General features: G+C 36.3%; 2 protein-coding genes and 1 long non-coding RNA gene across 3 annotated transcripts; 1 reads left to right on the plus strand and 2 right to left on the minus strand.

Annotated features, from left to right (window-relative positions):
* Positions 1-1,139: 1,139 nt before the first annotated feature.
* LOC119991182 lies at positions 1,140-4,008 on the minus strand. Its single transcript, XR_005466166.1, has 3 exons — positions 3,878-4,008; positions 1,658-1,705; positions 1,140-1,515 (listed from the first exon to the last, which is right to left on the minus strand). It is a non-coding gene; the product is annotated as an uncharacterized LOC119991182 (long non-coding RNA).
* A 284-nt stretch (positions 4,009-4,292) lies between these two features.
* On the plus strand, positions 4,293-8,683 carry LOC119991180. Its single transcript, XM_038837428.1, has 5 exons — positions 4,293-4,604; positions 5,606-5,775; positions 7,268-7,328; positions 8,142-8,214; positions 8,340-8,683. The coding sequence occupies exons 1-5, from the start codon at positions 4,406-4,408 to the stop codon at positions 8,449-8,451; spliced, it is 615 nt and encodes a 204-aa protein (XP_038693356.1). The 5' UTR covers positions 4,293-4,405; the 3' UTR covers positions 8,452-8,683.
* A 1,123-nt stretch (positions 8,684-9,806) lies between these two features.
* On the minus strand, positions 9,807-12,856 carry LOC119991181 (NADH dehydrogenase [ubiquinone] 1 beta subcomplex subunit 9-like). Its single transcript, XM_038837429.1, has 5 exons — positions 12,677-12,856; positions 12,526-12,567; positions 11,934-12,015; positions 10,549-10,604; positions 9,807-10,108 (listed from the first exon to the last, which is right to left on the minus strand). Exons 1-5 carry the CDS (start codon positions 12,806-12,808, stop codon positions 10,067-10,069), a joined length of 354 nt encoding a protein of 117 aa, XP_038693357.1. The 5' UTR covers positions 12,809-12,856; the 3' UTR covers positions 9,807-10,066.
* Between the last annotated feature and the right edge of the window lie 2,287 nt (positions 12,857-15,143).

Consider the following 15,143-nt stretch of genomic DNA (forward strand, 5'->3'; position numbering starts at 1 on the left):
AAGCTTTTCCGACAAATCAAGTGATAATCGATGGCCGGTGATGACTGGGTTTTGATTGGGCTTATCAAGAGCTTCATTTCGATAGTTTGTTCGTCGAAAAGGATGGCTGAAGGAAGAAGAAGAGAGAGGGAAAAAAAAAAAGGAGAAAGAAGAATCATAGCACACGCGTGACAGTAAAATGGATCTTAAGGATATTTTTGTCAACTTAACACAAATGTATTTTTTTGTAATGATTTTCCCGTTTTGTCCTTTTTGGAATATGTAAGTCCCAAAATGTCATTTTGCCTAATTTCCCCAAAGAATAAATGTGTAATATTCATTTTAACAAATCAAATAATATATTTTTTTGTTTGACAACAATATTAAATCCAAAGGGAACAAATTTTTTCTGAAATTGTTATGCATTGTTTGATGTTGAATTTGATTTGTTAAGCTGAAAATTATGATTTAAAGATATATATATATTATTATTAACAATGGTATCAGAGGTGTTCGGTCTCTGACTCTCTGCACATGTGGGTGTTTGGATCTCCCTTCGTCCAGGTATGGGACTGGATTGGGCCGCCACGAAAAGGGCTACCAATAGATCTGGTGGTACAGGTAAGCCCCAACCCAATGAAAGACCCCCACTGAGCGCAACCAATGTGTACGTCGACTTCATCCAGGTATGGGACTGGCTTAGGTACCAGTGGATCTGGTGGTATGGGTAAGGGCCCCAGCTCAGTGAAAGACCACCACTGAGTGCAACCGACGTGGATGTCGGCTCAGTAAAGCAGGGGTATTGATACGAATGTCCCACGTTACTTAGATAGGAGACTTGTGATCTATTGATCAGGAGAGCAAATGTCTTCCTCAATCAGTCAATAAGTTTTCTAGGTAGTGGCCTATTGAGCTTGTATGATTGGTTAAGGAATGTAAGGGCCTGTTGAGTGTGTGTATGGATGCGCACCTGAGCTAGTTCTTAACAATATCTCAAATAGGGGTGTAAACGAGCCGAGCTGAGCTGAACATCAGCATGCTCAGGCTCGGCTCGACATGTATTGGTACAAGCTCGAGCTCGGCTCGTTCAGTTCGAAAATTTGAACGAACTCACGAGCTTGAATTCGAACAAGAATGATGTTATTTCAAGCATTTAACCATCTCATAAACCCTAATCAAACATAATCTCACAAAAATTACATTAGAATGCTGACTTCTGAGAATCAACAAGCAAAAATAATCTCATAACTAGCAACAAGTTGCTCCCAACAACACAACATAATCAGATCCCATAGTTTCCTCAGGGAAAAAAAAAAGAAGCAAATCCCATAGTCAAGTACTCCAATACAGACGTGCAGTAGTGCACCAAACATAATCTCACAAAACTGAATCAGCAAGAGACACATTAAAACAAAACTTTCTGTTGAGGATACATGCCAATTGTTCATCTCTGATATTTGCCTTTATAAAGGTACTCCTTAGTAGACCAAACGCCTTTATAAAGGTACTCCTTAGTAGACCAAACCCTTCTTCCATCTATAAAATCACATTACGATAATCATTTTGTTAAATAACACTTAAAGATGAGACAAAAGCAATATGATGATAAGCAAGTAAAGACAAGCTGAACATCAAACCAAGTGCACACAATAGTCAATAAAACACATCAAGGTCATACCTGTCAGCTAGTAGTGGGCAGTACAACCTCCACAATTTCGCTTTCATCCTAACAAAGATAGAAGTAAGTATTTTAAATTTATTTTTTGAAAAATGAAAGAACATTGCAATAATCATGAATGATCAAATAGAAAGTTCATTATAAGGTATTAATTATGCCATTTTAGACTTCTTTTTAAAACCGTGAAGCTGTCACACCCAATCTCCACCACAAATCAAAACTTGCATTGTCTCAACAGATAATTTGGAACGATAAGGATCAAGAACTCTTCCACTAGTACTAAATGTTGATTTAGATGCCACTGTACTCATAGGGATGACCAATATATCAATTGTCATTTTTGATAACACTCGATGCTTCAACTCATTAGCCTTCCACCAACCTAAGGCATCATAATGAGCAGCTGCATTTTCATCAATTATATAGACTCCATCCTCCAAGTAAACATCCAATTCTGACTTAATTGGTTGAATTGTCTCGGCTGATTTAATAAATTGGTTAAATCTTGACAAACTTGAAAGTTGTGTGCTTACATTTGAACTTGATCCACCTAAAGAGCCACTAGAACCAGAAGCACCAGGATGTTGATCAATCATAGAGTGAGAAGTCTGATCAGATTACACCATTGCTTTGTATTCACAATAAAGCTCATTCAATTTCTTCCTCACTTTGTCAATAATAAGCTTCCTAACACGTATTTGCATTTGCTGTAAAATTTCTATAAATTTCTTAAGGCGTGCCTCAGATGCGTTGATGTATCGAACACTTTCTTTCACATCCTCAATAATATACTCAATCTTATGAAGACCATCTTGCATAATAAGATTTAGAATATGGGCAGCACACCTTACATGAAACAATGCTCCCCCTAAAAGCAACCTCTTACTTTTCAAGAAAGTCTCCTTCAAGAGCCTGATAGCCAAATCATTGTTTGAGGCATTTTCCACGGATATGGTAAATATTTTGTTCTTGATACCCCATCCCTTCATGCACTTAAACAAAGTATCATAAATGTCTATGCCTCCATGTGGAGGTGGAAGATCAACAAAACTGAGGATACGCTTATGAAACTTGCATTCTGAATCAATGAAGTGCCCCGTAACACACATATATGACTTCTTTTGCACAGCTGACTTCCAATTGTCGGTTGTCAAGGAAACTTTGGTAATCTTTGTCAACAAAGTTCTCAACTTCTTCTTCTCTATCTCATAAACAGAAACGCAATCACTCTTTGCAATATTACGAGAGATTTTGTCCTACATCGACAAATTAATCCTCATCATAAAATTAAACCCTTCTTCCACAACGATACTGAAAGGCTTCTCATGCATAAGTATCCAATGTGCTATAGCCTCCCTTTGCTTCCCTTCATCATACTTCCTAGTTCCACTTGAAAAGATTGGTGATTCTACTTGAGAATCAACTGGCTAAAGTTGCAATGTCTTTTGTTTCTTTTGAGCCAATTTCCTACTAAGACAACTATTTAAATGGCGAGTCAAGTGGCTTGTGACTCCAGACTAAAGAATGGACAATTTAGCTTTACAATGTACACATTCTGCCTTCTTGGTTTTATCAGACATCACAACCGTTTCAAATTCTTTCCACGTAGGAGACGTCTTCTTCCTTTTCTTTTTCTTAAATGGTTCTTCATCCCCTTCATTTTCAACAAGCTCCGTGTTGTTTACAACAGTGTTAGAGGTTATGGTTGGAGAGCTAGAATCAACAACTGAGCATGTCAAAGCATTTATTACAGGCAGATGCAGTTGAGATTGAACCTCAGCGTCAATTTCTTGACAATTTATACGATAGACATAAGTACATAATGAAATTGAAACGACCTTCAAAAAAATTCTAGAACATAACTCAGAACATCAGTAATCAGCCAGCAACTAGCCATTGCTAAAATGTAAAATCAAAAACCAAAGCATATATGATTCTAAATATGCAAACGAAAGCTGTTAATGCCATCAAATTCACGAAATGCAAAGAACATGGGACCATCGAAAGGCAAAAACCCAACTTAGATTACTGTATGTACATACATATCCAGCGCTAGATCAAATCGTGCTTAGACAATCGATTTGGTTTTGTATCTTCACGGGAGAGAATCAATCCAAACAAATCTCCAGAATTGCCAGTCACAAAATAAAATAAAGCATCCACAACTTAATCGGAGCTCGGAGGGATGAGAGTATGAGATTAGATTCGAAGGGGACTTACAGATTGGAGATCAACATTCGACAAACAGAGAATGAAGATGGAAAGGCGGGTGCTTCGTAGTCCTTCCGTGAAAGAAAATTGTAGAAACAACGTAAGGGTGAAAGGGTTACGGCTAAGGTTGGAGACTTGGGGCCTGGGGGATAATCATAAAAAAAATATTTTATTAATATTTTTGATATTAATTAATTGATATTTAATGTATATATATTTTTTAAAAATTTTAATTAATTATTACCGAGCTTTCGAGCCGAACACTTGAAAACTCGAATTCGAGCTAGAATATTAAACAAGCCTTTACCTTTGTTCGAGCTCGCCCGAGTTCGAACTTAAACGAACTCAAGTCGAGCCTAATGGAGCTCGAGCCCGAACAATTGGTTAAAAGCTTCACTCGTTTACACCCCTACTCAAATCTCAAAACGGCAATACAGGACGAGGTGGTACTTAGTACTTACACGAATTAACAGGAACTTCTCTCTAAATGGTAAACAGACGGGGAGTCTCTAGCGGAGGAGTCACAAAGGTTCTTCGATGGAGATGAATAGAAGAGAAGAAGGAAGAGGTCGAGGTTCTCAAATTGAGAACCCTAGCGGCCCCAATAACAATGGTAGCAATCACAGCAAAGCATACAAGGGAAAGTCATGCAAGGGATGCCTATACTATTCTTCTGTTCTCAAAACCAAATCCCGGAATCCAACCTGCGTTGGCATACCCAGAAACCTCCCCCAAGGTATTGCTATGGATCCTTATATCTAATTACATGTATGTGCGTGCATTTCATCCGATGATGTTAGTAAATTGACTAGATATGTGTAATTGAATAATTTTATTAGAAATCTTTATTCTGATTTCTTATTTTCATGGAGGGATATGCTTGTCAGTGATTCAGGTTGGAGAATTGATTGAAAATGTCTTTCAAAGAGGTTGCTTAGTTCTGATCCCTAATTTTACCTGTATAAAAAATTGAGGAAAAATCCCTATATCAAACATTCAGCGAAGGGATATGCTTGTAAGTTACATGGTGAAGTATGAATCTGCCTATGTAAAGTTTACATGAGAGCTCATATGTAGTGTGTTAATCTTGGTTCGACATGGGTAGTGTGTTCATATTTTAAGCTGGCTAAAACTTCATATTTTCAGTCACAAAATCACATAATTGATTACCTTGATAACTTATAGTACTACATGATTTATCTTTCAATTTATGGTTTTCATGAAGCCACCCTATGTTTCTGTGTAGAATTTTCTTGTGCTTGCACAAATTATTCAACCACAAGGTCTCTTGAACTGTTTTAAATGTCAGTTTCCTCACATAGTCCCTCATGAAATGATGTTTTGGTTCTAAAATTTCAACAAGCTCCGACATGTTACATCCAATTTTTCTTCTTTTTTAACTCTTCCAAATGCAACCTTTACTTCACTGTAAAACATGCATAATGACTAGGGTTAATATTGACTCCCTTGTATGCCTACTTGATGTGAGTTGAGCTTGGTCATTTACTCATTTGCTAATATGCGTTAAAGTGTTAGTTAATATATGCATCTAATCAAAGAATAACACTTTTTTTACCATGATATCCTCAATTTTGTGCCTTTAGAAACATCTTTGTGACATGATTATGTTATCTAATTACTATTTGATTTTCAGCTCATTACTATATTTAATTGACGCTTTTATTCCCCAAAACCACCTCTTTAAGATATGTGCTGACAGTTGAAGTGCATGACCAGTACCTAGCTATATGGTGGGAGAAACTGAGTTGGAAGCTTCAAAAGAGGGCCGCAAACTTACAGACTTCAAATATGCTTGTGTTGGGTACTCAATATACTTGGAAAATAAAGATTCTTCGACCAATCAGAAGAATAGACCGGCAGAATTGCCGTTGTGTGTTGGTCTCGAGGTTATATCTTCTGATTTTCTACTTGACTTATGAAACTTTTTATCCATTTTTTTTTTAAATTTTGAACTTCATCTGTATTTATCCTGTTAGTTTTGGCTATTGATTCTTTTAACTTCTTACAATTTACAAAAAATAACGAATTAAAGAATGCTCCTTTGTAATCCTGTTACGCACTAGGTGCGTTTCCCTCCCTTCCTTGCTCTCTCTCTCTCTCTCTCTCTAGTGGATGATCTACGCTAGAATACACCAAATTTAGAATAGAATTTTTTTTTTTTAATTGAACAGGCACAAAGAAGGTGCACTGTAAATGACAAAGTTGCCAAATAAATGGCCTCAAGTAGATTGTTACAAGAATTTAAGCACAAAAGTTTTTAAGTGGCACAGATATTGTTAATAACAATCCCTATTATTAAAATTTCTCAAATTCTCTCTTTCCATAAGCCCCCTAAGAGTTTCCATGGGGACCAACTACCGATTCTTCCCCTTAGTCTTATTGGTTCATAGATTACTCCATGCCATTAATTCAGCTTTTACAGAACAGTGAGGAACCAACTCAAGCCAACAAGATTCCAGAAAATCCTCCAGATGTAACTAGCCCAAGGACAATGCAGAAGAAGATGATTGATAGACTCAAGATTAGCTTTGCGAAGGATGCGCTTGTTGACAAAATTGAATACCTCTCTCTAAAAGTTTATGAGATCTGAATTTTACCCCTTACAACCTCCCAGCAGAAGACACTTTTGGAGGGGCTTTACCCTTCCAGATACATGATCATGGAAAACATTGGTTGCCGAAATGATGGTTTTACAATATGATGTGCTTGTAATATGATCAGACAGTGAAACAATTGTCTTTAAGAATACACCAGATTACTATCTAGAGCAACGTAAACAATCCGAAGTCATAATTTTCAATTCGTAAACTACATGTAAAATTTATACTATTGCAAAGGATACCTTAGAAGCTTGCTCTTCTTTTTTCCTTTTTTGTGTGGAGCATGTGTGTTGTGCTGGGCACAAATTCTGGGAACCCAAAAAACTTTGTATTGAACCTTTAAAGCTGATTGCAAAGGAGATTCAACTCTTTTAAGAGCTCTGGTGTCTTTCCACATTATTCCTGCAAATTTGCTAATGAAATAAAGCCAATGGTTTTTGTTTACGTTGTTGTTGTTGTTATTAATGATTATTATTATTAATAGCGTGAGAGTAGACTTGAACTTGGCACCTTGTCTTTGCTCAAATCTTACGGAGGCAATCACTAGGGCAAGAGATCCTTGGTTATTTTGTACTCTTTCTTGAGATGCAATAATTGCTGCATAAAAGATTAAGTACTAAGCTTCTTTTAGGTGTCTAGTCTTTATCATGAATCTCCATATTACACTAGCATCTAATTTTCTCAAAGCTTGCAACTTGAAGTATGATTAGCCAAGTATATTGGTGTTGTGTTGTATTTCCCTCAAATTAAATTCTTGTATGCTTTGCTCGTGGTCCAGGTGTTGCTGGATAAACCTTCAACAGCTAGGCGTGTTCCTGCTCATGTTCATAAGAGTGGAGGTATTGAAATGTCTTTTTTTTTAGTTGTATTTTCATCAAATAACAATCCGACATCCTCTCCTCATCCTGTTCATCTTTTGTTAGTGCTGTGAAAAAATGAACTAATTTTATATTATAGTGTTACGTCGTCTTCTCATTTAGAAACTCCACACTGATTGCTTGACAGTAACTAAAAATTCTCTTAATGTGAAGAATTTCATCCCTGGTAACCCTGCAGGTCATTCAAATGTAATATCTCGTTTCAAGTATAGTGCAATTTTTTGGAAAAATTAATGTCTGTTTTTTTGGACTGCACCAGGCTTGTGAGTGCTCTTTGATCCGTGTAGGAAAATTAGTGAATGTTGTGTTGGGGTTGTGTTTGGGAAACTTCTATTATTAATCTCTTTTAAGTATCTGGAAGCAAAATTGGATCATGTAAGTATGTAACCCAGAGGTATAACCAAAGCACATCCAATCATTTACAAATGATTTTCATTCTCACCATCATCAAAGCCTTAATCTCAAATAATGTAGGTTCAGAAATCCTAGCTAAAATATTGATGGATTATAGTTGTTATTCACATAAATCATGCTAGATTAATATTCTGAAAACGAAAAATTATGCACCACTTTCCTGTCATACGTAGTTGTGGTACAGCCTTTTTGATCACTTTTTATCTCCTTTGCATCATCAATGTATCGAAAAGTAATTGATCTCCTTTAGAAATGGATATTCCGACTAAAAGTTACCCTTTTTTGGGAGGCTTTGTGGAGGAGTATTTATTCTAGATGTGCTGCATGATGATGTTTGTAATTTGATTTACTTCCTTGTAGATGATGGTACTATTTCCGAACCTCGAACGCACAGGCCAACGACTCATTCCCCAGGGGAGGACTACTTAAGTAGGTAAGAAAGGAAGTTGATAGATAAAGGCTAATCAGCATGGATCTTAATCTGCTGTTTGTTTTTCATTTCCTGGATTACTTCTCCAACATGGCCTAAAGATCAACGCTTGTTAAATAAATTTTCAGGTTTAGAAGAAGTGCAGGCCTCGTTGCATCGGGAGTTGCAAGAAATGCCAACAGAATTGCCAACCACATAAAGGAGAGTCTGGATGATATTTTCTTTAGACGTCCCAAATGATATAAATCAAGAGTGGATCACAGTGTGAGAACTGGCATTCTTCAATTTGTGCAAATTGAGGTTAAATTATTTTTGTTTTACTTCTAATTATGTCAAATAGTGCTACTGTAGAGCAACAAAGGGAGGGTGTCATCTTTCACTTTCTGTAACAAAGAGATTATGATTGTAATAGAACAAAGGGCACTTCCTCTTTTATTATACATTAATTAATCTCAAATGAATGATTTATCTAGGTGCTTAGAATGAAATTCACTTGCTCCCTCATGGTCGATAATAGCATTCACAAGGAAAGAAGCTTGAAAACTTGCATTCAAGAATAAAGATTTATACCAAGACAAAATAATAAAAATTATAAAAAAAAACTATAAAATGAAACTCTAAAGACAAGACAAAATAAAGGTGTAAAAACATGGGGTTAAAGAAACTAAACGGGGACAAATGGCAAGCTAATGATATCCTCATATTATTCATTCATAATGGGAGCACTTGAGTCTTCTTCCAATAGACAGACTATTGATATCCTCCATATAATCTTCACCATCCGTATAGCTTTTATACCACGTCTCATCGCTTGGAAGATTCTCACAGTCCTCTTCATTTCTCACTGGTTGTGGTACTTCACTATTATCTACATAATAATAATAATAATCCAACATTTCGTTTGAGATCTGAACATATCATTTTAACCCAATTCAACCAGAACTCACCCGGATCCAATAATAGACTCCTCTTCCTCGCGTAACAGAGGTTCTCCATGACAACCCCGTAGAAGCTTCTGGCACATCCACCTTCCTCTTTCCTTCTTGGAATTGAGTACATATTCGTCCTACCTTCTACTTCGCGTGAACTGCGTTTCTCGTTTTCCTCTTCGAATTGAGTACATATTCGTCCTACCTTTTGTTGAGAAAAAGGGGAGTCTTTGATTTGTCAAATGCTGGATATCGTGTTTGATTTTATCATCCAAAATTTCATTCTGGTATGCTCATGTTGCTTGTGTGTATCAAGCCCTTAAAGCTCCGTTTGAAGCAGAGGACGATCTCCATATAGTATAAAATTATCATAAAATTATGATTTGATGAAATTATTAGGTGTTTGGTGGTTTTTACCTTTTAAAAAACTCATGATACTAGTCAAAGACTGAAGCATAATCGTTAAAAGGTGGACACACACCCCCAAATAGCACAGGCAATATACGTCCGATACTGAGCCCTTATTTGGCTCGGCTTAACTCAGCACAAGCCCTTGCAGTAGGAAAGGAATGCACACTTTACATTTCATACCAGTTCCTCTACATAAGGATATATATAACTTATAATAGATCAATAAATCATATACCAGAAAGATAATAAGCCTCATAAACAATTTATATGGGTAGTTCAGATAAGCTTTTTATTCAAAATAGAGAGTCAAATGCAGCGGTGATAGCTCAGATGTTTTGGTCACATCCAAATTGAATATTCATAAGGTGTGTTTAGAATCAACAAAACGCCTTTTTTTGGAGGTAATAGAAGGCCAATAACAAGCTCTAATTAAACTCACACATGAGTTGATGAAAGAATCTATCCAAAAAGATTTGGCAAACCTTTATTGATTGCCATGGGAAATGACGTCAGTTTTAGGCAGGTTCCTCCCGACCAAAGTCGTATACAATCTCAATCTGATGCCAACAGGACAAATAAAGAATGGGGTCAGGAACAAACTATGACAAGAATCCAAAGGCTTAATTTTTCAATGGTTAGATTGTAGATTTGCAGCTAAAAAATGCCTAAATAAATGGTATACACATTATATCAATCCCCAAAAAAGTTTTGTTAGCTTATCATGTCAGTGAAGCTCAAGAATATTGAACATATCCACCTAACGACTAGTTGAGTGAAAATTGAAGGATACTTATTACGACTATTTAACTTCACTTTGATGACAAAAAGAAGTCCAGTAAGCTCCAACAACGAAAAAAATTTGCAGCACATGATGTAAAAAAATAAATGAGATTGAACATGGAATACTTTTTATTAGGTCTATTAACATGAATAATTGAGAGTAAAACTAAAAGACGAAAAAAAATGCAAAACCACATAAATGTACTATCATAATTACCCCTGGTGGAGGAGGCGGATTTCGAGTGAACTTGCTACCGCCAGGAGCCCAAGGAACTGTACATGAAAGAATAAGTTAGCTTTAGGCTGCATATCTTTTTTTTTGGTAAGCTTTACGCTGCATACCCTTTCAATTGAAAAAGATAATGAGCATTTCGAAAAATGTCTTGCATTTTGACAATCAAATGCAAAAGACTATGCCCATGTAGACTACTATGAGTTCCATTTTAAAATGGTGGAAAAAATGGCATGGCTTCAAGGAATTCAATAAAAAAGTTCCAACTCAAAAATATTATTCTCTTATTTGTACATGATATTGTTCTGAGCTACAACAGCAAGCAAAAGCAGAAGAAAGGAGCTTGTCAGCAATATCTAAGCACCCAAACCAATCAACTCCAAGAATAATTAACAATCTGGATGTAAGCAATCAACCAGAAGCTCTGCACAAACGAATCAGTCAGCTTATGACCGTATCAGTAAGAGACTATGAGAATAAAATATTTAAACCTTTGACCACCATAGTGGTCAGAATTTCGTGGAAGACTAACCTAAGGGTTGTTGAACAATGTCCAAAAACAGAAAGAAAAGGCCTCATCATCTAATGACTAAGCTAATGCAGTGCCAAAATTTTGTCTCTATAGTTCAATACTTCAATTTAGGACATATTTGAAATGGAATGACTTTTCCAGTCTATTTTTTTCCTCACTTTTGAGAAGCGAAACGTTTTGGTCATTTATAGCAACATTCAAATCCAGCCAAAATGTGAAGAGGGTCTGATTTTAAACGAACTCCCAGACTCAACTAAAGGTCCTTTGTTTGGTACTTTGGACGAACTTCAATTTAACTAATCTAAGATGGTTTAGTCTTGTATATGCTATGCAAAGATATATCAATACAGATATCAAACAATAATAATAGGAAGACCTCACAGCAAGTCAGTAACAGTTGTTTGAAGAACAAAAGATTCCAATACATTTACAAGGTGATTCAATATGTAAATGTAAAGACAACTAGATATTTTTCTAAAATTCGACCTGAATTTTGTCTGAACCTAACTGAACCATATTACCATATAATCCAAATCATATGGAAGATGCCTACAACTTCAGCACTTACATGGTTTATTTAGAATTATGCAGACCCTTATGTTAAACATAGCATATTAAGGCTACAGATGAAGGTAAAATATTCACTCAATTTGAGAGAAACAGCCTGGCCCAGGAAACTCCATTCCAAAAACCGCCAAAAGACCAAATTGTCTATGAAAGAAAAACTGAATGAGAAACAAATATTTCCTTTCTTTATGTTGACATTCTCGAACTACAACACCAAACGAACACAAGCTAAAGAACTGGTAAGTACTTGAGCATCTATCACGGAACTCACCAATATAAGGGTCAGGGTGCCGCCACTTATTGTGCTGTGCTTCAGCATCAGCTATCAGTCTATCAATTGTATCAAGATCTTCCTAAAACCAGCAAAAGAAAGAACACAAGATTAGCAGATAAAGTTGAGTAATGATGATCCATAACATCATTACAGGCTTACAGCCATAACAGTACAACTACAAATCCAATATAAATTCTCTGAGTTATAAACAGAAAAAAGGCTAGATTTCAACCATTGGTTCAGGCAGTAGTGATAAGATATGCAAGCAGACCAGTCTATGCTTTCTATTCATATTAAGGAAGATAGATTGCCGAATTCTTGTAAATGAGAGGCATTAGAATTGTTACGGTTTCACCATTGCAACCAAACATGAGCACCAATTAATGAAAAAACCAGCCGGAAAAAAGTTCAGTGAGTGTGTATCATATAACATAGAATCTAAACGAAAGATAACATTATTGGTAGCAAAAAAATCCAAAAACTAAAGTTTCTACGAGGATCTAAATTGCACTACGACTTGTACAAAATATTTTATGAGTAATTCATATCGCCAATAAATAAGAGAGAAATCAGAATTCGGAGAACCAACCACATGTTTGTTAGCTTCGAACCGCAGGCGGAGGACATCGGCCTGGAACAGACCGACATAGACAATGAAGAATTAATGATTGAAAAATCAAAAAATAGGTGTAGAAAACAAGAGGATCTGATTCGAGTGGAAGGAGAAATGATGAGAGTACATCGTTATAGAAGAGGTGGCGGTGGACGGCCCAGTTGAGAGTCTCTTTGAGGGCACGCCGATAGAGGATCCGAACCCTCTCTTTCTGCGCTGCTCTCCGAGCTAGGTACCCTGCCGTTGATGCAACACTCATCTCCCTCGACTCTGGTTTCTACCCTCTTTGTATTTGGGTCCGATGCGGTCTACTAGACATTTAAGAATCGACGTTCGACAGGGAAGGCAAGTAAAACATGACCGTCACGGTGTCGTATCGTGTAAAACGCACCGTTCTAAGACGAATGGCATTGGCAAGCCTTACAGAGTTAAAATTGTAAAAATAAATAATAAAAATAAAAATTTCTCACATAAAAGATAAAAATTACAATTATAAAATTAAACAAATTGTTGCCCCAAAAATGAAGAAGATCAGGGCATCGTGGACAATGTAAACTTTAGAAACACAATTTTTGAAAAAAAAAATGTCAACACACTACTTTTATTTTTTCTATCTGAAATAACGACATTATATAAATTTATCATTTTCGTGTTTACCTTTTGAACATCTCATTTAGGACTAAATGCACGCACAAGAGTTAACATGGTAAATCCCGAGCCCATACGATTTGACCTAGAGAGATTCACTAACTAAGCCAACACCCAAGTGATTGTCAATAGACCACCATTCTAATGTGCATCACTTCAAAAGATTTTCTTTCATTTCCTTCTATTAATATTGATTTGTAAAATTTCACTTTGTTCTCAGTTTGTTTCATAGTATTTTTTGGACTCAGGGGCGGACCCAAAACACTCACTATGGGGTCATTGACCCCATTAAAAAAAATCATATACCTATTTATTAAATTTACACTTTGACCCCACTCGATTTTTTATTTTGACCCCACTCTTATAAGTTATAACACATTCCTGTATGTTAGAGTAGCTGAGTAACCCAACCCATAAGAAATTTAAAAAGGCCCGATAAGATGGGCTTAGTTTTGTAACTTATTGTATTAATCTTAAGATGAACATTATTTATATCCCATTTTTTATTCTTTTTTTTTTTTTTTTGAAGGTCCATAGGTCACACACAGGCAAAGCCATGTCTGGGGGGCATGAAGGCCACCACAGCGGATGAAAAACTACCCAAATCCCAAACCCCCCTGAGATGAGAATATAACCCTGGACCTCAAGTCCTAGGCATACAACTTGACCAATCAGGCTACCTCCCATTCTCGATCACATTTTTTACTAAGTACACTTCATTAACCCTTTAAAAACACACTAAAGTGGATTGGGTGCAAATAATGTTCATCAATTTTAAAGGCATTTATTTCTCAAATGTTAATTCTTATTCATGAACAAGAGGTTTAGGAGTTAGGAGCTTATCAGACTGAGCCCAAGGCCCAAGGGTTTTTACTCTCCCATTCCTTTGAGATGAAGCGAAACTACGAAAGTGCCAATAATAATTGGGCCATAAGTTCATAACCATAAGAAATTTAAAAGGCTTAATACGATGGATTTAGTTTTATAAATTATTGTATTAATTTTAAAGGCCCAGTAAATGGATTTAGTTTTATAAATTATTGTTTTAATTTTGATTTAAAACAATATGCAAAATAGGGTTAAATCCTCTCCGAAGACATAAGCTCCTCAAATATGAATTTTCCATGGATTTGTTTGGCATTCAGAAACATGAGCTCATGTGTAGTTTGTGGACTATTACACATGCCCAATGAATTTACCAAGTGCACACCTAAATAATGATTATGGATAGGGATGGCAAAAAATCGATTATGAGTCGATTTCGAGTCGGACAATATCACGCGTTAACGAAATATTGACATGTTTGGACTATGGATCCTAACTTGGATTAGATTTTGAAAATGCTTAATTGATCAAACCTGGATTGGTTTAAATTCGGACAGGTAAACTAGACAATAATCTAATCCGGGTTAGGGTCCGGATAAGTAAATTATATAAGATTTATGTGTTCTGACTCGGTTTTAAACCGTATAAAAATTTTGTGTTTGGATCTGAATTTCGAACAACTTAGGTCATCTGGACCTAACAGGGTTTTGCCATCCCTGATTAAGGATCTCAACTCGGGAGAAAAAAAAGGTCAGAAAATCATATAATAATAGTTAGAGGCTCACAACACACATTAATTTGCTTTTTCAGGGGGGGGGGAAAAAGCAATGGTAGTTGGAAAAAGTGGGTGGGCATCGGTGGCTGGCGGATACAGAGATTGGTGGCTAAGAATGGATCGCTTGGAGCTTTCAATTACACGCCATGGTTTTTAAACTAAAAGCTTGTGGCCCTCGTCGACCCAACCACGGAACCACCTCTTTCTCTTACGCAAAAAACACGAGCCCTTTTGCTTCAGGACCTTGACTTTTATTTCGGCATTTCTTGTTGGTGGGTCCCATTCATCTTCTACAATACCCGAATCTCTTGTGGACCCCATGGCGCTGGTGTCCCTTATAATTTTT

The sequence above is a fragment of the Tripterygium wilfordii genome, chromosome 22 (assembly GCF_013401445.1).
Source record: "Tripterygium wilfordii isolate XIE 37 chromosome 22, ASM1340144v1, whole genome shotgun sequence".
Lineage (NCBI taxonomy): Eukaryota > Viridiplantae > Streptophyta > Magnoliopsida > Celastrales > Celastraceae > Tripterygium > Tripterygium wilfordii.

Bases quoted from the DNA above. Each gene is read 5' to 3' on its own strand.
- LOC119991181 (XM_038837429.1), bottom strand. From the start codon at position 12,808: ATGAGTGTTGCATCAACGGCAGGGTACCTAGCTCGGAGAGCAGCGCAG. The intron at 12,568-12,676 runs GTACTCTCATCA...GGTCTGTTCCAG, and splicing joins GCCACCTCTTCTATAACGAT to GCCGATGTCCTCCGCCTGCG. The intron at 12,016-12,525 runs GTTGGTTCTCCG...TGCTGGTTTTAG, and splicing joins TCGAAGCTAACAAACATGTG to GAAGATCTTGATACAATTGA.
- LOC119991180 (XM_038837428.1), top strand. From the start codon at position 4,406: ATGGAGATGAATAGAAGAGAAGAAGGAAGAGGTCGAGGTTCTCAAATT. The intron at 5,776-7,267 runs GTTATATCTTCT...CTCGTGGTCCAG, and splicing joins CGTTGTGTGTTGGTCTCGAG to GTGTTGCTGGATAAACCTTC. The intron at 8,215-8,339 runs GTAAGAAAGGAA...ATAAATTTTCAG, and splicing joins GGGGAGGACTACTTAAGTAG to GTTTAGAAGAAGTGCAGGCC.